General features: G+C 44.9%; 3 protein-coding genes and 2 long non-coding RNA genes across 8 annotated transcripts; 3 read left to right on the forward strand and 2 right to left on the reverse strand.

The window, feature by feature from the left end:
* The first annotated feature begins 2,459 nt into the window (after positions 1–2,459).
* LOC120710426 lies at positions 2,460–3,435 on the forward strand. 2 transcript variants are annotated; one of them, XR_005689889.1, is made up of 4 exons: positions 2,460–2,622; positions 2,705–2,826; positions 2,974–3,128; positions 3,208–3,435. It is a non-coding gene; the product is annotated as an uncharacterized LOC120710426 (long non-coding RNA). The 2 variants fall into 2 exon arrangements; XR_005689890.1 differs by having other exon boundaries at positions 2,461–2,622; positions 2,716–2,826.
* Positions 3,436–3,642: 207 nt separating this feature from the next.
* LOC120710427 lies at positions 3,643–4,026 on the forward strand. Its single transcript, XR_005689891.1, has 3 exons — positions 3,643–3,689; positions 3,773–3,846; positions 3,916–4,026. It is a non-coding gene; the product is annotated as an uncharacterized LOC120710427 (long non-coding RNA).
* Positions 4,027–8,999: 4,973 nt separating this feature from the next.
* Positions 9,000–14,299, reverse strand: LOC120705707 (putative pentatricopeptide repeat-containing protein At5g06400, mitochondrial). Of its 3 annotated transcripts, XM_039990193.1 has the most exons (6): positions 10,469–14,299; positions 10,338–10,387; positions 10,139–10,251; positions 9,657–10,025; positions 9,096–9,258; positions 9,000–9,016 (listed from the first exon to the last, which is right to left on the reverse strand). In XM_039990193.1, exon 1 carries the CDS (start codon positions 13,891–13,893, stop codon positions 10,651–10,653), a length of 3,243 nt encoding a protein of 1,080 aa, XP_039846127.1. In that variant the 5' UTR covers positions 13,894–14,299; the 3' UTR covers positions 9,000–9,016; positions 9,096–9,258; positions 9,657–10,025; positions 10,139–10,251; positions 10,338–10,387; positions 10,469–10,650. The 3 variants fall into 3 exon arrangements, with proteins under 3 accessions (XP_039846127.1, XP_039846126.1, XP_039846125.1); XM_039990192.1 differs by having other exon boundaries at positions 9,006–9,258; XM_039990191.1 differs by lacking the exons at positions 9,000–9,016; positions 9,096–9,258 and having other exon boundaries at positions 9,392–10,025.
* Positions 14,300–15,016: 717 nt separating this feature from the next.
* Positions 15,017–16,025, reverse strand: LOC120705709 (heavy metal-associated isoprenylated plant protein 20-like). Its single transcript, XM_039990194.1, has 2 exons — positions 15,706–16,025; positions 15,017–15,581 (listed from the first exon to the last, which is right to left on the reverse strand). Exons 1-2 carry the CDS (start codon positions 15,790–15,792, stop codon positions 15,213–15,215), a joined length of 456 nt encoding a protein of 151 aa, XP_039846128.1. The 5' UTR covers positions 15,793–16,025; the 3' UTR covers positions 15,017–15,212.
* A 5,259-nt stretch (positions 16,026–21,284) lies between these two features.
* Positions 21,285–22,860, forward strand: LOC120705710 (NDR1/HIN1-like protein 6). Its single transcript, XM_039990195.1, has one exon. The coding sequence runs from the start codon at positions 21,540–21,542 to the stop codon at positions 22,374–22,376; it is 837 nt and encodes a 278-aa protein (XP_039846129.1). The 5' UTR covers positions 21,285–21,539; the 3' UTR covers positions 22,377–22,860.
* The last annotated feature ends 374 nt before the right edge of the window (positions 22,861–23,234 follow it).

The following is a 23,234-nucleotide window of genomic DNA, read 5'->3' on the forward strand; positions in this document are numbered from 1 at the left end:
ACTTTGATCTATTTAATTTTGCATAGAAATCATGTGTACCAGGTTGTCAAGGCGTGGTTGAGTTTATTTACGCAAATTTATGCCTACATTGTGATGATTGTCTTAGCATCTGACTAGACCTGTCTTGTTTGCATTTCTGGGACATGATTTTGCCATTTGACAGATCTATAGAAATTCTATCTGTCTGCTAAAAAAAGAGACAGATTTTGGGTGGTTGCATTAGAATGCACCATCAAATTCTTGCCCTTCAATTGCTTTTGGTGTGAGACAAATCAATGGGGTGCATGCTTTTGAGATGTGTGTTGTGTAATATGAACTAATGGAAATCTGAGTTACCTGTTAATTTAATTTCATGTGCTAATAATGTATTAGTGCACAGAATGCTCTGAAATGTATTAGTAGTGTTTGCTTCTCCATTATTGGGTGACTTCCTTGCTGTTGGAGACTTTAGAGTTAATGGTTCTTTGCATGTTCAACCTATTAAAGACTGTTTGCCCAAACAGAATTTATAGATTTGTAGCCTTAGATTGATATATTCAGGCCTTATGGCTACGGCCTTGACATGTCCAGAGGTTGTGCCTCTGCAAGTATGAGGCTTCTCCCTTCCTGTGTCTTGCTATTGTGGTAGCCTTTTTAAAAAGTTTGTTATTTGCCCGCTATAGGACAATTTGCAGATATGAAATTTTATTTATATATGTTCTGCAGCTACCAAATTGTATTTATGTGTGTGCTGCTATATGGTTGCTAGGCTGCTGTTGCTGGGCACAAGCTGGTCCCTGCTTTGCTTCTGCTGCAGCGTGTTCTTGTGAAGGTAAGTCATGTTCGTATTTGCCTTCCTTTCATATCAGCTCTTTTATATGCGATCCATTCCCCCTCTTTATGTGCACCTCTCTCTCCTGGTCTTGCGCTTCTTTTACCCCTGCCCGTCTTCTATGTTGGAGTCTTTCCCTATGCATTTATATCTGAGTAGCTACTGCGCGTGTGCATGTCTTATTAAATATTTACTGCATGCTTCCTGTTGTTCTTTTTGTTTAGCCATGACTGGGTCTTAGCAGCCAATCAAGAATAGGACCTTAGCAAAATTACACACGATGATGGAACGTGTGGATCTCAGACTCGCAATGTGGTGTATCAAGAGGTTCTTGCTGCCGCTGACGCGGCAGCAGCCTAGACTTTTGCAGTGCAATTTTTTTTTTGTACATAGATTTTGTGGGCTTATATGATTCTATTTTGAGACCTCTACTGCGCAAGAAACCCTTGTGCCTTTTGCTGATTTATGCCTAATACGAATAGACAATGGTTCTTTGCAATTTTGCTAAGGTCCTATTCTTGATTGGCTACTGTCCTTCATATTTGCTACTCATGCTCTGTTCAGGTTAGCTGCCTATGTTCACACTGTTTTCTTGTGTTTGCAGATGGCTGACCTACTTCTCCCAAACCTTTTGACTGGGAACTGCAGCGATCGCGTGTGCGTTCACGTTTCCAGGTTCTGGAACTTCTATGAAACTAATAATTAAACAAAACTCCTTCATGCTGACATGGTCCTCATTGATGAGGAGGTAAGCACCTCCGATCTGCTCCTTAATTTACCCCTCCAGCCTCTCTTATCTGTTGTTAACCAGTAATTATGAGCTGTTTATTTTTTCCCCTAATAGGGTAATAGCATCCATGCTCAGGTCTATCCTCCAGCTGATGAATTGTTCAAGAACCGCATCAAGGAAGGCGGTGTCCACACCTTCTCCTACTTTCGGGTCAGAGCTTCCAACATCTACTACAAGCCAGTAGAAAATGACCAATGCTTGTGTTCACAAAATGGACCAAGGTGGAAGAAATCCTTGCTGTTCCTCCTGCTTTCCCAATGTATGCCTACTCAATTGCCTCACAAGAACAGCTTCAAGCACGTATGGACAGCAGGGCACAGTTTACAGGTAAACAAAGTTTTTCCTGTTGTGTGCATTCGTTTTACAGTATCGATGCGGTATATTCCTCCATACGTACCCTGTTTAACCCATGGCTATTTATCCATATAGACGTTATTGGAGTCATAACTGCCATTTCAAATACTGGGACAACACAAACAAAGCTAAGGCAGGGCGACAACACTAAGAGGACCGTCACTATACAGACACCAAGGTGATTTTATTGCTCAATATATACTTATGCACATTCTGCCATTTCAGGCTAATTTTGCTATTGTATTACAGCCTATAGATCCTGCCCCACCAATAGTTATAGGATTTTGTTTAAATGCCTATCTCTAACTAAGCCTTTCATCAATATATACTTATGCACATTCTGCCATTTCAGGCTAATTTTGCTATTGTATTATAGCCTATAGATCCTGCCCCACCAATAGTTATAGGATTTTGTTTAAATGCCTATCTCTAACTAAGCCTTTCATCAATGCTGCAGCAACATCCTCTTAGATGTTGTGCTTTGGTCAGAGCGTGCCACAGCTTTCCCAACAGATCAAATACTCAAAGATGGCCAGACTTCTCCACAGGTTGTGTTGTTTGTTGGTACTCTTGTCAAAAGCTTTGGAGGTATGTCCTTGTCCGGGAGTTCGTCTTGCAAGTGGTACATCAATCCTGACATTTCTGACACAAAGAAACTTCTAGCTAGGTGATGTGCTCATCTACACAGCTGAATTTTTAGATTGCCAGTATTTATTCAGCAGCTTCTAATGCCTCATCATTCCTAACAGCGCCACAGCAGGGTATAAGCCAATTGCTTGGTCTGAGAGCTCAAGTGTTGCTGTCCAAAAAGAACCTGCTCAGAAAAAAAAAGCTCTATGAGATTTTAGATCTCAATCCATTTGAGTTCCAGGTGCAAACTTCAATCCCTTCACGCATTCCATGCTGCTTCCATACTGCACTTCTACTGTCAGGGTTTTATTAGAAGCTTTTAGGTTTAGTCTCATTCAACAATTTATTGTAGCCTTTGTTCTCTTCTGACTCATGCTACTATATGCAGAAAACTGAGTTTATAGTCACTGTCGATGTAAAGAAGATCGGCAGCAACTGGTGGTACAATGCGTGCAAAAAATGCATGAAGACAGCAAAACGCCATGGTGATTCCTACAAGTGCACAAATGCTAAGTGTAACAACATTGGGATACCCAATCCAAGGTTAGTTATCTGAATTTGAACTTCTCATTATTATTGATCAGATACTTTCTGTTACCTATTCTGATCTTAGCGTCGATAGGTTCAAGTTATCCATACTAACTGGTGACGACACAAATGCTGCTGAGTTCATTCTGTTTGGGAGGCAAGCTCAGCGACTGACAAGGAAATCGGCTGACACCCTTGTGGCTGAAAACCCAACTGACTTCATTCCAGATGAGATTACAAGGCTGCTTGAGAAGACGTTCACATGGATAGTCAGTTTTACTGATAGCACCACAGATTCCGGCACCATAACACTCCAAGTGAACACAGTGGTTGGAGAAGTCGGTCAAGGAGGCTCTATCAATCCAGCCATGCCAACCACATCCCAAACATCCTCACTCATGCTGTCAGAAGGTGCCACCACCAGCGTGCATGGCGCTTCTCACCAGAACTAGGCTCTTCCTATGTCGCCACTTGCTGCCTGCTCTGTTGATACCCATGCCTCCAATGCCTCCCCGGTCAGGCCTGCCTTATGCGCCGCAGACTCCACAGAGTGTGAAGAGCACAGCTAATTACAAGGTATGCGCTCCTCGATTTGTTATAAACTACCTGCTGCTTCTTACACCACACATTCCTGATCGCCTTTGCATCTGTCATCATAGGACAAGTCTGAAAATCCTGTTGTGAAGCCTTCTAAGAGTGCTCTGGTGCCACAGAAGACATCCACTAGGAAAAGGTGAGGCATCCTTACAAATTCTCACGTGGACACACGCCTTTCTAGAAATGCTTATAGTGCTGCTTATAGGTCCCGTTCAACAAGCAAAGGAAACGTGGCCAACAAACTCCTCATTGATGATGAGGCCGAGGAAGACGACGGTGGCAGTAGCGGGGGTGCGGCCTCTGCTGATCAGCAAAGGTGCCCTTTCTATGTCTCTCTTTTAAATTAAAAGCCTAGCCTATAGACCCTGGCAAATATGCTGATGTTCCTTTCAATCCAGTTATGTGGTCGAGGCTTATATATCTGATCACATACCTTTGCTCATGAACAAACTGGAACCTGATCTGCAAAGCTTCCATGAGCCTTCTTGATTTATAGACCAAAAGATGGATATAAACATATACATCCTGCATTTTTGCTTGCTGAGTTTATGAAACAAATAATTTGCCTAGCTGGTGCTTACTTTTCTAGAACACTTGGTTGATATGTGGATGTTCAAATGAACTAGACATGTCAGGTTAGATGTGAATTTGAAAATGATAGCCTAGGTGGATATACTTGCTATGCTACTGCTAAGAGTTCTCTCGATGCACTCCCTCAAACCAAGTTCATCGCTGTAAATTCTATGTTCCTAGGATACATGTGCTAAGCCTGGAATGAGCTGGCTATTCTAACTAACCCAGAATATCTCCAGTATATTATAGCAGAATGTGGCAAGTAACTTTATTTACACATTACATGAGGACTCTCCAACGTGTTTTGCGTGCTTCTTTTACATCACCATGCTAGATACATATTGGGAATTTAACTTTTGTCATTTTGCAGCCCCAGCAAGGAAGCATGAGCAGACAGGCTCGTGCTCATTTTGCCGCTCCGTGTTGCAGCCAACTTTTGGGCGTCTTTAGTCTGCGTCGACGCATCATCTTCGTCGGCATGTGCCTGCAACATGTGTAGCGTTTTGGTTAGGTTTCTCTTCTAAAGACAATTCAAGTTAGTATCAAAAGCTACCGGCTAGGCTGCTTGGTAGCTACTGATACTGGTTATACCATTTATGGTGATCGGATGTGCTCTAGCTATGATGTCCTTGATGCCAGACAGATGCCAAAAAAACGGTAGGATAGTTAGGTGATCGGATGTACTATAATCTTATGTTTCAAATTGCCGGACGGACACCTCAGATCTTATCGGTAGGGTAGCCCAGCTGAATGAATGTGATGTAATATTCATCGTTTAAGTGCCGAACAAACACATAGGCAAGGTGGATGCATGTGTTGTGATGTTAATCATCTAAATGCCAAACAATCACCTTCGATTATAACTTCCTCGGATGTGTTTATGTGCCTAGAATGCGCATGCCAAGTAACTCATAACATTGCCTTTTATTTTCTTACGTGCTTTTTGATTGTTTATATGATAGGGCACGCATCACGCGCCGAATGGTCTAGTTCTGTGAATTGGCACTACCCAGTAGACACTAAATCAGCCTACGTGGTCTCTCTCTATCTCATCTTCTCCTTGCTCACAATTACAATTAGCAGTTTAGCACCAAAGCTTAAGCTAGCGGCGGAGTGCAGGCAGCCGGCAGCCATCTCCGATTCCCTGCTCTGGAGAGTAGGATCGACGAATCCCTGGACGGCCGCGCGGACCGGTGGGAGCACGCGCCAAGCCGCCGAAGCCTGGGGCCTCGTCGCCTAGAGAGGCACGGACTGGCGAGCTGGCTTGGCGGCGCCGGCACAGGTTGGGGGAATGGGGTGCGGCAGCTGAGGCTCCTGCAGGTTGAGAGAGAGGGAGGAAAGCTTGGGAACAAACATAGTATGCCTTCTTCGGTGGATGGGGATGTATGTGTGAAAAAATAAGATTGCATGTCAAAAAAAAAAATTACAGTAGTATGGAGCCGGCAGCTCTCCCCTCAACCCCTCAAGAGCGCTAGCATGCAACAATTGCTAAACCTGGTGGTAGACACGATGTCTTAGGCTAATCCCAGTGCAAAGTTTCAATACACGATTATCAAAAATAACACATCAACAAAAGACTTTTGAAACTATGAATGAAATGAGGTCTCTCAATGCGTAATTTCAGTTCACGGTTTCATAAACGAATCATTGCATTCAATCACTATGAACGTGATTGGGTGAAATTAGATGAGATGAAACTCTCTAACCCCCAATGCTAGTTTCATCAAGTTTTATAGTCTTAGAAACAGTGTAACCCAAGTTTCATCTAGATGAAACTCATTTCTTCTCTCTTCATGAATTCCTTGCCATGTCATCATTTTTTCCTATATCACACCTCATTTAATGTGCATGAACATCACAAAAAAAAGGTGTCACACCACCAATTCTTCCCTTGTATTCCTTAGAAATATGAACATATCCTAAGCTTCGACTATCCTCAACAATAAATTGTCCTCTAAAAGAAGGGGAAAAGAAATCAACGGAAGTACTAATGTTGTAATGCTGCCTTAAGGCATAAGAAGGTAAATACGTTCGTCCATCCATCACAATATCAAGAACAGGTTTCATCAAGATCAAAAAAGAAAAAAGAAAAGGTTTCATCTTCGATAAGCACGTTCAAGTTATGGGTGCTACAACCGACCATAAACATTTGCACGATGAATACCTCGATCAATTCTGGCCTTATGCTTCAGATGTAGGCGTGTGCATGTCACACCCGATTTTTAAAAGAAAACCGAATGCATAGCTATATGTATGCCAGGATCAAGTTTCATACATATAGAGACATCATAAGTGAATAATCAGTAACAGTATCACGTAAAAGAGAAAATACAACAAATAAAAGACTATCAGAGTTATACAGCTTATCCTAGAAACGAAGACTTCATACTTCACAGGCAATCGACTGGGGGTTGCGTATGCCTAGAACTCAGCAACATCTTCAAAATCTTTATACACCTTCTCCTTCTGAGCAGCAGTAAGCAAGGGTGAGTACACTTATGGTTGGTACTCAGCAAGACCACAAGAAATAACCAGAAAATGATTTAAATCCATCTTTAAGTTTATTAATCATGTGAGGGTCCAAGCCGCTCTTGACCGTGAGCACGGCTGATATATCAGTTTTACACTCTACAGAGGTTGTACACTTTCACCACAATTCGCGTAAAAGTTCCGAAGAACATTGAACCCAACCACACAATGTGCTAGTTAGGCACAATACCACACTTCCGAGGTGTGATTGCATAGGGACGCTACGAGGTCTTTACAAAGATTCCCTAACCCATGACAATCCGCTAAGGTTTCAAGCCAAAGCGGTCATAACACTGTCCTAATGAGGTGATACCTTGCCAAAGGACCATTAAACAATACCAATTGCCCCAAGAGGACCGAGCTATACCCCGTCGATGCATCCCCTCTTGCCCTTTCGGTAAGATTGTCACAAGCTAGAGTCTCTAATTAATCAGCCAAGACCAGAGCCATATAGTATTGTGGTTGTACTGTTTTCTTGGGTGGTTCTCCATGTTCCAATTAAATCATATCATCTTGTAAATAAAGCATAGATAGAAGTATGGTTAAGGTCACTTGCCTTTCTCCAACGAAAAGCTACTCTTACTGCTCTTCAGCTTTTTCTCACTTGGAACTCTTGATCTTCAATCTTTGAACGGCGATCCTTCTACTCGGAGCAATCATGGAGCAAACATACAAGCAAACAAGAAGATACATCTAAGAACAATACACCAAAACAAAGAAAGGCTTTAAAAGAACACACTAAAGGATAGGGCTCGGTGCTACGGTTACGAAAACGCAAGAAACGCGGAAAACGAAGCTACGGTTGAAAAGAAACAGCTATCGGAAGATTTATATTATAACCGAATAGAAAACTATAAGCTTGATTTATTTTAATTAGGAAACACATGTAAACGATATCTGAAAGAAATATCCATATTAACTAAATCATATTGATTTATATTTGTAAAGGCGAGTACACTTAGTCACATTTTATTTATCAATTTTTAGTATGAATTAAACTGGTTAACTATTTAACTAGCAAATAAAAGAGTGTTGTGAGCGTCTAGCGTAAAACTTTATGATCTGTGATTTGAACTAATCAAGTTACATTAAAAGAAACATTTATATTTGTATTAATCCAATTAACATTAATTATGAAAATCGGTGTACAACTCTAATTAGCTTTTAATTAGGAAAACTGGATGAGAAAACATTTAATCAAATTAAATCTATATTTAATTTAAAACAGGAACTACGATACAAAAGCGCTATTAAACGATAGATTACGCTAAAACAAAACTAATGTAACAAGAACGGGTCAAATCGGATCTAAAACGATGAGATCGAGGGGAAAACCGCTTACCCAAGGCTGAGGTGCATGAGGCGACCGGAATCGAAATCGAAAGGAGAGGCGATGGCTCTGTCCGGTCTTGGAGGCAGATGAAACGCACATGCATGCAGGGGGTGACGTGCTGCTGTCCTTTGTGACCAGAAGAACGCAAGTGCAGAACGTGGGCAGAGCAGAACAGGAGCAGGGGCGGCAGCACAACACAGGAGAGCAGGCGGCAGAGCACAGCATGCAGGAGGCAGGGAATCAGGGGGGCAGCTGGTCCTGGGCGGCAGGCTCCTGCACGGCAGGGAGGAGCATGCACAGCAGCAGCGCAGGGCGTGTATATGCAGGCAAAGGGGCAGAGCACAGGCAGATGCATGGCACACAGGGAAAAGCGGCGCATGCAGGAGGGCGCAGGAGGGAAAAGGGAGGGCCTAGGGCCGGCGGCATTGCAGATGCACGGCGCAAGGAAAATAAGCAGGGGATTAGGAGGGGGAGGGGCGGTGCTTATATAGGGGTGGTCGAGAGTTCTTGGCTTGCATGCCAAGGAAAAAAAACGGGCCGGACTGCTGGTTTGGGCCGAAAAGGGTTTTTCCTATTTTTCTTTTTGCAAAAAGATTCAACAAATTCGATTTGAATTTAAACTCCACGAATTTAAATTCAAATCAAACCACAAGAAATAAAACAATGCAAAGCTGCATGAATGCAAACAAACAACCTCATTTAGATTTTAAAAAAACAACCAATTATTATTTATTTTTACTAAATTCCCTGTGAAGAAAAATAAATGTTGAGAAAATTTTAAAATTATGAGAAAATTATTGTTTTATTTTTAATTTTAATCACATCCTGAAATTTAAAAATTTCAGGGTGTGACAGTGCATTCGGGATTCCGCTAAACATATTAGTCAACAAAAGAGGTTACTAGGATATTAGTAGGATAAATAGCACCGACTACAGAAGTGCAATCAAACCTCACAGCTTGATGATCCAATCTTGGGTCTTCACCATATGAGACGGAGGGCCTTCCTCATCTTCACCACATAGCACGTCGTTGACCCTAAAAGAATCATTGAATACCAAAAGAGGAACTTGGTCCTCTGTTCTATATCAGCATTTTCAATACGGTACATGCACCTATCAAAAAAGGAGGGGGAAAAGGCTGCCCTTGTTAAGTTTGAGGCACATGGATAGTATGCATGAAATAACTCCAAGAAAAAGTTAGTACGATAAAATAACATGATAATGAATTATGACTAGTTTCACAGAATATCCCTAATGGTGACTCCCATTCTATTCAAATATTGATTAGCATCAGCAAGTTTACAACTCTGCAAATAACATGGTAAGATTGGCAGTGGCATTACTCGCTAACTCATTGCCCTTAAAATCAGTACCGCGTCAACATGTTCAACAATTCAACAGATGAGATAGCGCATGATTTAAGTGACACTGCATTGTCCACTGTATGTTGATGTGATTCTAATGACATTAAATAGATTTGACAGTAAATAAGCACTATCAAGACCACAAACCTAGATATACAGAGTCTCATAGTCCCCAAAGACTGAAGGTTTTAAAGATTTTTTTGTTGTTGCTCCACAAGCTTTCAAAAGCTGAAAACGCTGTAGCATTGTTGAACTTCACTTGCATTGGTACTAGATCAACAAGAACCATTGCTTTGTCAGGTTGATCACCACCAACATTTGCACAAATTACACAGACCTGCCTCTGTGCCATGTTTACCCCCAGAAGATACCCTCTTCAGCAAAATCAGAGACCAATGGAAAGAATGAATAAAGGTCAACACTTCGACAAATCTGATTGGTAGAACACAGGCACATGGGGGTCTGGGGCTCCAGCAAGTGGATCTGTTAGGCTCTGGGCATGATGATGATTGCAATCTGCATTTCACAAGCTCAGCATGCAAGCAATAACAAATATCATACACCATACAGGTAATATCAGGTCCAATTTCAAATGATAAACGCACGAGAACATATATGCAAAACTGTACCAGAATTAGGTGGTGGCGGATGTGATGCCCAAATAGGATGAGCTGATGGTGCTTTTGTCTCTGGTAGGGGAGAGGTTGGAGGCAGAGTAGGGCTATAGGAGAAATATGATGCCCTAAAATCCAGCAGTTAGAAAATTTGTATTGACATGAGGAAAAAAGCATTAAAAAGCGAGGCAAAGAAACAAGGCCTTCGACATACTTCGATGATGCTGGTGAAGGGGATGGGGGATGTAGGAAAGCTTGGATGTCCTGGACAGGAATAAAAATACATGAAAGCTGCCAGCACTGTGAAATGTATTCAATGTTTAAACAGACATTAGCCTACATTACCTTGAGGCATTAATGGAGGTGCATCGTGATTTTTCCTTTTAGTCTCATTCTGTCTTGTAGCTCGTGAGACCTCAAGCCATATAACAAATAACCTTTTAAAACACAACCGACACTGAATGTTGCTGTCCAACTTGGAACTTGGAACTCCCAAAATATATTTGAGAGCATGAGAGAAACATAAACTAATATGAGATGGTTCTTTGCCTCCTCAAGTGCCATTTTGACCGGAGCACAGACTCAGCTAGCCCATGCTTGCCCTCCATATTTAGACCATGGACAACAGTCATAAAGTTTACTGTGCTGGGAATGAAACCACATTCCAACATGTCATGAATCAGCTGCAACCCACCCTCCGATCTGCCTGCCTTGCTGAGGCATGATATGAACATAGAGTAGGTTCCAAAATCTGGTGCAGGTCCTTTCAGCTTCATTTGTTGGAAAACATCCCAAGCCTCTGAAACCATACCCATTCCCATGTAGCCACGGATAAGAGCAGACTGTGTGACAACTGTGGGCTCACATCCATTTTCTTCCATTTCCTTAAGCACATCCAAAGCCTTGACAACATCTCTCTTCTGAAAGTAATAAACGATGAATGAGGTATACATATGGGTGGTTTGAGGTATCCCTGCTTCCTTCATTTCTGTAAGCTTGGCAACAGCATGTTCAAATTGATCCCTCCTTAGCAATGCATGGATGAGACTCCCATACATATATTGATCCCTGGAACAACCATGTTTCTCAATACAATTGAACAAACTGAGAGCTTCCTCCATTCTATCAGCCCTGCACAATGATCTAAGAAATATAGAATAGGCAACCTGCACAGAAAATCCTCGTTCACATAAGGATACTACTGAGCTGCTTGCTTCAGCTATTTTCCTGCACTCACATAGAGCTGAAATATACTTGAAAACTGTATCATTATCAGGTGTATGGCCTGCATGGCACATTTCTTTGAAGATGACGGCTGCCACATCAACTTTCCGTCCTTTACTGCAGGTAAGGTACATTATCAGGTGTTGGTAAGTAGTCTTGTCGGGCAGAAACCCATGTCGCTTCATTTCACGGAATGTCTCCAATGCCTTTTCAGACAGACCAGCATTGCCATACTGACAGACGATGACATTCCATGTATCCACAGTTGGGGAGCATCCAGTCCTTAACATTTCTCTGTAAAGATACCGCATGTGCTTGAAATCTTTTGCAGAGCCAGCAAGTTTCATAGCTGTAGTGTATGTTTTTGTTGTTGGCATGTAGTAAGATTGTTTCCCAACCCATGAGAAAAATTGCAAAGCAGCACGACTATTCCTTTTGCAACGCTTCAGAATGGCATCAACAAGGTTAGGACTGAAATGGACTGATCCCATCTCCAGTGCCTGTTGCATTGAGCCCCAATCATCGGAAGATGACAGAATCTGACATATTGTTTCGACGTCTCCATCAGTGTAGTCCTGTTCTTGTTCTTTCTTATGTGTGTCATCAGAAAGCTTGAAACCGGAGAGCTTGCCATTTTGATCCGAAGAATAGTCAATGAACTCCAATCCCAGTTCTTTATCTTCTGGATTAGACTTGTGTAGCCTCCGAGACTTATCAACAGTGTCAATGCAATCCAATGGTTTGAATTGCGGACCATCTCTAGAGCTTCGCAGATTAAAAGATGCCCAAATCCTCTCAACATTACTTACCTCTTCCAAATAAAATTTGTCACGTAAAGCAGAAATTACCCGGCAGAAAGTTCCCTGCGAAGGTCTGAAATCAGATTCCAGCATTTCCTTCAGAAGTTCTACAGCTTCAAGGGGTCTGGCAGCCTTACAGAGCTCTTGGATGAACACAGTGTAGGCTTTCAATGTGGGTTTCTGACCACTCTTATTGATATTCCTGAAAGCATCCCATGCTTCAGAAATATGTCCGCTACGAACATGCCCACCAATCAATGCTGTTAATGTAACAATATCTGGTTCGACACCATTTTTCAGCATCTCTTCAAACAGTCCACATGCTTCTTCGTACTGATCAATTGCAAATAGGTGTTGCATGAGCTGAGTATAAGATGATACCAATGGAACACATCCATGCTCTCCCATTACCCGCAGCAAGTCAAGTGCCTTGGTATGCTCTCCTTTTCTCAGGTAGCCATCGATGAGGAAAGCAAATGCTGTACTGTTTATACCTAATGTACCTTTCATGTATTCTATGATCTGCAGAGCTTCAGCCATTTTTCCTGCTTTGCAGAGCCCTCTCAGGAGGTTCTGAAATGCAGATGGACTAGCCATTGACTTTCTCTTCATCTGCTGAAAGACTTTCCATGCCTCCTCTACCTTTCCTGCGATGCAAAAGCTCCGTAGAGCTTCCATGTAGCAGTATTCCTCTGGATGCTTCATACCCTTAATCATATCATCTCTGATAGAACAGACAGCTTCAGCAGCATTATCTGATGTTGCAAGACAACACATTAGAAGTCGAAGAGTGCCAGTTCCCACCTCCATGTTCCTGGGCATATCCTTGTAGAACTCAAGAGCAAGCTCAGGCTTCTGAGCATTGCACAAAGCATGAAGAACCTTCCTATAGACTTTACTATCTATCTCGATGGATCCCGATTTCCTCATCGCTTCAAAGGTTGACAGCATCTTGCCAATATGCCCTGCATTCCCATAACTGGATAATACGATCGTCCGTGTCTTGATGTCTTTGGTGCACATCTGTCTATCCATCTCGCCTACCAGCTCCTCCATGATAGCAAAGCTCCTCGCCTCACCCGCGATGTAGAGTATCGTGTTGTATGTCTCTGTTGTGTGGCGGAACCCCGGGAGTCGTTTCACCCAGTGGAAGAACCAGAACCCCAGTTGCCTCACCTTGAAGCACCTCTTCAGCACCATGTTAACAAGCTGCGGTGTATATGTAACCCCAAGGCTCTCCAGCCTCTTCTCCATGGACGATCCGGGTACCTGGGACCGGAGAACTCCCATGATCCTGTGCACAGACTCACTGACATTGTCAGTGTCATGATTTACTGTACTACCGGCAGTGTCAGAAGGTTGACTCCCGTCATCAGGAAGGCCATCTTGGTGGCCCATGTTGGATATGCTGCGCAAGACAGAGCTGGAAGCCGCAGTCGCACTCTCTGGGGCAATTCCTCGAGCACCTTCCGCGCACTGCACAGCAACGGCTCCGCGATCATAACGACACGCCTCGTCATTCATTTCAGGCTGTAATGCTGCGCCGTTACCAGCAGAGGCGACCAGGTCCGAGATTTCATGGAAGAGCGAGGAGCCGGGATCTCGGGGAGGCGATGGGCGGGGAAGGTTGGAGGAGGAGCGGGAGTTAAGGAGGAGGAGAGGGCGGCGCGCGTGGTGGTGATGGTGGCCAGGGAGGAAGGGACGAGCGGAGCAGGCGAGCAGCCGGGCGGCGGCGCTTCTCGCCATGCTCGGTATGCGGGTCACAGTGGCACGGAACAGATTCTTCAGTGCTCTTCAGTGGATTAGACTGGGGAGAAGCAGGCCTCGCAATCTCGCATGGTCTAGAGGTGGAAGACACGGGCAGGTGGCTGATGCTCGGGGAAGATGGCTCCGTCTCGGAGGTGAGGAGCGCGAGTGCGCGACGAGGACCACCCTGCGGTGGCGCTGCGGAGAGGATCGAAGACCCGGCGGCGCGTCGGGGGCGATGACGGAGAAGTCCCGATTTTTTCGGAGCTTTGGCCGTGAGCGGCTCGCGCGGGGGCCGAGGGAGCGTAGGCGTGCGAATGGCGAACGGAGGCTCGCCCGTGGCGCGCGCCGGCACGGGGCTAGCAGAGTTCGGCGGCGGCGGCGGCGCGGGCTGCTCCGGCGCGCTTCTACGATTAAACTTCACGGGCCACCGGATCAATATTAAAAAGGATTTGCAAAAATGTGATTAGAGACGCACGATTAATTGTAAAATTATTCAATCCCTCATGCTCTTCGAAGTTGATCCAGTGATTTAGATTGAAGTTTACACGGTTTGCAAGAAAAAATTGATTTTGCATCTTATATGTTCCCCACCTATTTAGCGTAGTGCCATTACAATTCTCGAATACACCAATTCGTATCATTTTGTACAGCTGAAATGCTCTCTAGCCCACCTGCAGTCGGTGTACTTTCGTATTGTCACTTCTGCCCCTGCACGTCGCGTTAACTCGAATCGGGCTGCACCTAACCGGCGTTTGCTTCCATTCCTCCCTCTCCTCCCTCTTCCCTTGGACCCTAGATCCCCAAATTCGGTGGAGGCGGCGAGAGACGGAGGGCGCCGGCGATGAGTTGGGGCCTTCTATGTCGTGTGTCATCAAATCTCGGGTCGTGGAACCCTAGATTCACGATACCCAGTAGAGATAGACGACGGGAGCGAGAGATATGTATTGTAGACCCATGTATCTCACGAGAACCCTTTGTAAAATACCGGATTAAGTATTTTTAAAACGCCTCTAAATTGGATCGCTATTATTGATCGCAATCCGGGATCTATATGTAAATTAATCCTTATTAATATAACTAACACTTCGTGAGAAGTCAAATAATTTTAAATTTGACTAAATTTACATAAAAAAATTAATAACATTTATGTCTCCAAATAGCTTTAGTACAAAAATATATTACATAATTAACAACATTTATTTCTAAAAGGCCCACTGATTCATGTGTTTTGCTCCCGCAGCAAGACGCGTGATTCGCCGCGCGCAGGCGCGGTGGCGCGGCGCGGCGTCTCCGGGCGGCGGCTGATCGGTGCTGGGTCACATGACGGCGCAGGCGTTGGCGTTGTCGTCGCTGAACATGGTCATCATCCTGACCTCGGGCGCGGCGGGGTCGGCCATGGCCTGCGGCGCGCTGCGGACGAAGCCGGCGGGGGCCTTCTTGTCGTAGACGCCGCCGACGTAGGGGTGGGAGGTGAGCTTGTAGGGCGTGTAGGGCCACATCTGGGCGTTCTTGCCGGTGCCCTTGACCCGCGCCAGCACGTTGGCCGGCTCCACGTACCCCGTCACCGTGCACCTCCCCTGCTTCGGGTTCACCGCCACGCTGGTCACGCCGCGCATCGACTTGACGGCGCTCTTCACCCGCCGCTCGCACCCCTCGCAGTCCATCTTCACCTTGATGTTCACCGTCTGCAGGTTTCGTTCATTGCATTGCATTGTCAGTTGGAACAAGCAGTTCATCAGACGATCGATGGAGATCGAGACACAAATTAATTAGAGAATTATCACAGATATGATGATGATCTATTCTCACGTTGAGCGGCCGCTTCTTCCGGAGCTTGAGGGCCTCCTTCGTCTCCGTGAAGCTGCAGAGGTGGGAGAGGTGGTTCAGGATGCCCATGGTGCAGTGTGCGCCGCCAAGTAAGGCCGGTGTTCGTCGTCGTGGCTGCTATGAACAACTGATCGACAAGGCTTCTCGCCGTGGTTCGTGAAGCTCAGGAATGGAGCGGATGCTATATAGAGTCGCACGAGGGATGGATGGAAATGGAGATAATTGTTGCCGCAACTTTAGCACGATCGTCAACAGGATGCCACTTTACGAAAGATTCTCCTGATCTTTAGCTAGACTGCTGTGGATGGATGCTCTCAGGAACCATATGATAGGAAACTGAAACCATGGGCCAATCAACTTTCTTTTCTTGACAGTAACCGCAGCATGTGTGGCATTCCTGCTTTGCAATCAGTTGTGATAAACAAACTAACTCCGGGAATTGCTTTTCTCCATTGGATCGCACTCTGAAACATATGCCTGGTTGCTTATCCTGATTCCAACCCTAATTACCTCTTCTGCCTGCAAAACTAAGCAGCTCCATGCCTCTATCATGCATCTAGCACTCTTCACTCTCTTCGTTTTCAGGCGTGCGCATTGCAAGATTCTACTTGGCAACGATGGCTTTCCCTTGGTTATTTGCATACGCGTCCCGCTTTATTTTATTCTCGTATATCTACACTGGCCGCTTTGCATATTCTCGACGCCGCTTTATTCAGCTGAATGAACAGCGAGCCGCTTTCCCACAGAACCTTACAAAAAGTGAGGCTGCCCTGCCCAGCCCTGTATGTTTTAAGCTACGTGTCTGCTAAGTTTTCTCTGGCTAGCTACCGGCGTTCCAATCCAATTCCAACCGTGCATGGACCTTCGTCTCCGTGATGTGATGCTGCAGAAATTGGTGAAGTGGTCCAGGATGCCCATGGTGTATCTGATGTGTCTCACGCCTTCACCAACTGTATGAACAACTGACAAGGCAAATGTCTGAGCATTTTCCCCCAAGCAAGTGCAAACATTCTCTCCATAGGCTGTAGCTGGAAGCGCACATGAGCAAGATTCACGGGAACAGTTTGCTACGAGAGAGAGCATCATCGCCCGCACCAAGGGTACCAAAGCATTGCCTTGTTCCTCCTGCTCTCGTCGCGGCCCCACAGTCTTTGGGCGTGTTTGGATGGCCCCTGAAAAAGTTTTTATAAAATTTTTTCAGTACTTTGACCATTAATTAGGAATATTAAATAAAATTTAATTGCGAAATCACCTCTGCTATAACAACTATGACACTGTAGCAGTACTGTAGCTAATGAGTCATTTGGCCGTTCGTTTAGGGGATGATTAGACACGGTTACTGTAATATTACTGTAGCCAATCATGATGGAACCTGACTCATTAGATTCGTCTCGAAAAGTTACATTTATTTGTAAAAAAAATTTACAAATAAACTTCATTTAGTACTCCATACATGCATTCGTTTTTTTTGAAAAAAAAAATTCACGGTGTCACTGCTTCCCCTGTCCAGCCTCAACTGCTATCTTGCTTGTAGAGTTCTGCTAGTCCCATCGTAATGGCTGAAACAACTGCTTGCTTGCCGAGTTTGACTGTGAGACGGCACATACAGGCTGCCATGTCTGTCAAGCTACTTGTCTGCTAAAAGTTTTGTCCTGCTGAGCTAGCGTTTCAATCCAATTCCAACCATGGACCTTCGTCTCCGCGATGCGATGCTGCAGGGATTGGATATATAGGTTGCCCATGCATGGTGTATCACGCCCCCAAAAAATTTTCTACAGTACTCATCACATCAAATGTTTTTACACATATATAGAGTATTAAATCTAATTTAAAAAAATAACTAATTATATAGTCTAACTGATTAGTATAAGATGAATCTTTTAAGTCTAATTAATCTATAATTGGACATTAATTACCAAATAACAACGAAAGTGCTACAATGTCAAAACTCAGAAAATTTCGCGAACTAAATGGACCCTCAGTGTATCTGGTGTTTCAGCATTTTTCATCGAAGCAAGTGCAAATACTTTGGGGCTACAGCTGTAAGAAACAGTTTAACTGAAACAGCGGCGTTTGGTGTAGTTCAAGCAACACGCCACTATCACAGATATTCTTTGTTCATGGAGAAAAGAGCAATATACAGAGCTGAAATAAGACCTCTGCACTAGTTGTTGGTTCATTTGTATGTCAGATTTGTCAGCACGTGATCGAGCAAAAGGCATGAAATGCACTCCAATGCCCGAACTAGCTTTTACGTAGTATTCCTCCCATCTTTAGGACAAGTTTTTTTCTTCTAAAAAACAGAACTGCCCATATTTTTCTCCGGTAGTCGCGACATTTATTTTTGCCGAATACTAATTCGTTTGGTATGGATACTGAAACCAAACTTGCCACTCTAATTGTGTACTGAAACAGCGGCGTTTGGTGCAGTTCAAGTAAGACGTCACTAACATACAGATTCGTTGTTCATCATGGATACAATAGCAATACAAAGCTAAATAGGGCATCCGCACTAGCTGTTGGTCATTTATATATGATAACATTTGTCACCACATGATTGAGCAAAATGCATGAAATACGCAATGCCCCAACTAGCTTTTAGTACGTAATATTCCTCCCATCGTTAGGGCATTTTTTTAGGACAGGTTAATTAGTTATTTTAAAATTGAACTAATTAACTTGTCCTAGATATCACACTCCATCCGTTTTAAATTATAGGTCGTTTGACTTTTTTGACACTAAGTTTCACCACTCGTCTTATTCAAAAAATTTATGCAAACATAACTAAATTTAAATCATTCTTAAAGAATTTGTATTGATAAAACAAACCATAACAAAAAAGTGATATTTTAAAAATTATTTTTGAAGAACTTGTATTGATAAAACAAACCACAACAAAAGAAATGATATTTTGTACAAATTTTTAAATAAGACGAGTGGTCAAAATTAAAATAAAAAAATTGAACGGCCTATAATTTGTAACGGATGGAGTATATGTTTAAAAATGGTGGAGTAGCTGCCACTAGAGGTCGCAATTAGCAACCAATACAGTAGTACCTCTTGACGTCGATTTTCAGGCGCGAGCAGGTGACGAGCAGCCATGCCACAGCTGGACTGCAGGGGACGGCGCACCAGCAAGAAACCCCAGCTGCTTGCGGCACCTGACAATGGATTGGAGGCAACAAAATTAAGCAAAGCGAGAAGGGCTGTGTGTAGTTTTTAAAGTTTTCAAACTTTTCGTCACATCGAAATCACATCGAAACATTAAATATAGTAAATGATGCATGCATGGAACACTAAATGTGGGTAAACAAAACAACTTATTGCACAGTTTGAATGTATGTTGCGAGATGAATCTTTTGAGCCTAGTTAGCCTATGGTAGAACAATATTTACCACATACAAACAAAAAGTACTACAGTGCTTTTCAGCTTTTCTTTTCGCATCTAAACACAGCCAGATGTTTTTCTTCCCTAGCCTGCATCGCTTTCGCTCCGGTAGTTAGTGCGACGGTGATTGCTGCCTTGATGGGGTACGTAAGCGTGTCCTGCTGCTGGCTGGATTGTGCGCCAAACGTGACCTGGACACGCCGGGCACACGGACCCTCATGCTTGGCCTACAGCACTCCGGATACACGTAGTGCTCAGCTTAATCATCAGTCTGATTAAAACTTGACACTAACTAAAACTAATGATAGCGTAAACACAGTTCTTGCGCGTACAAAACATTTTCAGGGCTAACAGTGTGTTCTCTGCGTTCTAAACAAATAAAAACAGTTGGGAAACAAGACATGCATCCCCTGATGTGAATTCAAGCAGGGAGGGGGTGTGTGCTCATTGAATTTTGTACGTATACTACTACGTGACATGCTCATTGAATTCATAGGAAGGATCCGAGTAGAAGGCAGGAGCACGAGATTACCTTCTTGTTCGGTTCTTCCATTAATTTCAGATACGGCTCAACTACCCCTTCAACACTGACTGCATTTATATACGCGGGGCACGGCGAGCTTTATAAACCGTGCTAATTTTCATAAGGAAAATTCTATACGTACAAACTACTCGAAATTACCGGAAGCCAAACACACGTCGATATCTGGGCTGAGTGGCGACCAAGTGGAGATGACAGATTCATCGGTTTGGCCATCAAAACTAGAAACGCGTCCCGTGCGGCCAGATGGCAGTGATGGAGAGCACGTGGCATTATCACGAAGTTTGCGTCTAGACGAAGCGAAGTCGTGAAGGCGGCATATCCATCTGGTGCTCCGGAAAAAAAAACTTAAACGGTTTTATCCTAAGGGATATTTGGGTTGTGTACTTCATGTGAAGGTGTTTTGAACATTTATCAGACGCCTATATATACTAGGATGGGTTGGGCCAGCTGACTGAATTCGGAATATTGGCTTTGTTCTTATCGAGGAGAATTTTTTTTAAAATCTCTCATTTCACTTCCGACCGTTCCGATCCTTCAATATCAATTTTAAGTTTAAACTGAAAATAAATTGATTTAAGTAGACACTAGGCCTTGACGTAGCTCTAGCTCGAACTCGACTAATTCTTGCAGATGGAGTAGTACGAAACGTGCGCTTTTGAACATTTGTGAAATTGACAATGGATCAATGATGATATCTATTTTGGGAAATTACAACTTAAAAATAGCTAACTTCTTCCCCTCTTCTTTTGAGTTTTGATACAAAATAATGTACTATGCGTGCTTCCACCTGACCACGGACCACCTCCTACACAAAAAGGTGCAAGTGGAATGACAGGAGGGGGCGACCAGCGGGCTGCGCATGAGACGCGCTCCACTGGCACGGCTCCGCTCGACAGCTCGAGCAGAGTGAGAGGCGCTCGTGCTAATTAGTTGGCCAAATTGGGCATGCATCCCTGGACTTGGAATTTGTTACTAATTGGGAGCTTGATCCCAGAAATCTCTGCTCAGACACAAATCACGTGGCTGTTGGTTCAGCTCCACATGGAGTTTCTATTAGGCTCTGCGCTCCGTAGGTCAAACAGAGACACAGGGATGGTTACTTCTCTCTGTTTTTTTCTTCTTCTTTCATTTACTCAAGAGAAACTTTGCAATTCTACAGTTTATAGTAAGTTTTGGAGGTGAAGACACACTTTGGTGCTTGCAGTGTTTACCTTCAACAGCAAGCATTGGTGCCGTGTCTCCCTCCTTGGAAACTTAATTCGTACAGATATAAGTTGCTCTGCTCCTGTTGCCGAGCACGCTGAAAGAACATAAAAACGACACCACTTCGACAGGTTGATCTTGAAGAAACAACTCGAATGTCATCAAGATTTTGGGACACGATTTTTCGAAGGCAAGTTTTACCAAACCATTTTCTTCAGACGATGTTTCAGTTTTACCAAACTGTCTCATTCTGATGATATTTTACCCAACACTTGACTAGGCAACGCATCAGCAGAATAAGCTGAGTTGACTTGCCCAACCAAACTTGATGCTACTGCAGTAGAATACTATAATAGTACAGCGATAAAGCTACAAATACTCCAGGTTTGGCAAGGCAGCAGAAAAATTCCGGGGGGGAAATACCTGCTACCAATCAGGAGGTAAGCGGCAGCAACAGCAAGCCAGCAACAAATGATTCGGTGAGGTCGAACCATCCGTGAGGTGCCCTGTCCTTTTTCCCTCACCTTCTCCACCTCCTCCTCGTCTCCCCTTCCGCCTATAGATCTCTCTCCTCCATTACACCTCACCGCCAAGGTCACGGAGTCGCAGTGACACCGCGCCCTCCAAGAACCGCAGCTCGCCCATCCCCCCTGCGGCTTGCTGAGCGGAGCGGCGGCGGCAATGTCTTCCAACGGCAAGCCCACCCCGCAGCCCCCGGCCGCCGCCGGCAACGGCGCCGGCGGCCCGCCCAAGATGTACCAGCGGCCAATCTACCGCCCGCAGCAGGGGCCTGCCAAGCGCGGCCGCGGCGGGCGCTCCTGCCCGTTCAGCTGCTGCTGCTGCTTCTTCTGGACGGTCCTCATCATCCTCCTCCTCGCCTTCATCGCCGCCGTGGTGGGGGGCGCCTTCTACCTCCTGTACCGCCCGCACCGCCCGGCCTTCACGCTCACCGTGGCGCGCGTCACCAAGCTGAGCGTCTCCTCCACCGCCACGGCGCCCGCGGTCACCGACGCCATCGACGTCACGCTCACCGCCAGGAACCCCAACAAGAAGCTCGTCTACTTCTACGACGACTTCACCGTCACGGCCGCCACCGCCGCCAACGCCGTCCCGCTCGGGGACGCCTCCGTGTCCGGGTTCGCGCACGACGCCGGCAACATCACCGTCATCAAGGCCACCGTCTCCGCCTCCGCTCTCGCGATCGACCCCACCGCCAGCTCCGACATCAAGAAGTCCGGCGAGTTCCCCATCACCGTCGACCTGGAGACCAAGGCCGGCGTCAAGGTGGGCGGGCTCAAGACCAAGAAGATTGGCATCCGGGTGCACTGCGACGGCATCAAGGTGACCGCGCCCGCGCCGCCTCCCCCGGCGAAGAAGAAGAAGCTCGCGAAGGCCGCCGCGGACGCGCCTGCGCCCGCGGCCGTCGACGACGCGCCGGCGCCGCCCGCGCCGGCGGCCACCGTCGCGCGCGTGTGCCAGGTCAGGATCCGAGTCAAGATCTGGAAGTGGACCTTCTAGTCACGTCGCCAACCTCCTAGGAGCCGCATTGCAAAAATTTTCGGGTAAAAAAAAAAGTGGCTTTGCCTTTTCACGTTGATTGAAGGAAGTTTCTCCAGTAGGAAACCGTAGCAGGAATCAAACGTCGGTGGTTGTAAATTTTTGTGTTTGAATTTTACCAAAATTTGGTTGACGGGGGAGGGGAGGAGCCGGGAGCGAAGCCAGGAAGTGATGCGGTGAAGCGAAAGGAGGAGGCTATGATTTCTGCAGTGTGAGGCTTGAACGATTTGTTCATTTTTTTTTAGTACTTTTCCTTATTTTTCACCTTCTTGTTGGTAGTGCCAGTACAATTTGATGATTTGTTGTTACTTTAACTATGTAATCCAAATTATCCGAATGTATAATTGGTAGTGACATGCAAGTGTAGTTCTAGTACTGTACTCTCCCCATTTTTGTGTGTTTATCATTCAATTTGCAGATGAAGTGAACAAAGCTTTGGTCTGAATTTTCAATTTGCCACAATGTAATGGGCAAAGCAAGCGACACAATGGGGGTCAGTAGGGAATTGGGAAGTGTCGGTGAGCCTGATCTCGCCAGTGTTTGACTAAAATTTATACGTAGATAAAAAAATACTAAAAGATATCAAATCATGGTTGCTTTGTCATGTGGAGGACAGTGAGGTTGGGGCAGCAGAGCAGTTCGATCCTGTGCGTTACGTGACGTGACCTGTGGGGAGGGAGACGCATGAACTATAGGCAGTGCTAGTGAGAAACCAGAGTACTCTATCCTGTTTGTGATGGGTTAATTGTCAACCGTGCGGTGTGATCGTGTAATTGTCAACCGTGCGGTGTGATCGTGCGCTTAGTCTTTGGATTGCAG

This window comes from Panicum virgatum, chromosome 5K (assembly GCF_016808335.1).
Source record: "Panicum virgatum strain AP13 chromosome 5K, P.virgatum_v5, whole genome shotgun sequence".
Lineage (NCBI taxonomy): Eukaryota > Viridiplantae > Streptophyta > Magnoliopsida > Poales > Poaceae > Panicum > Panicum virgatum.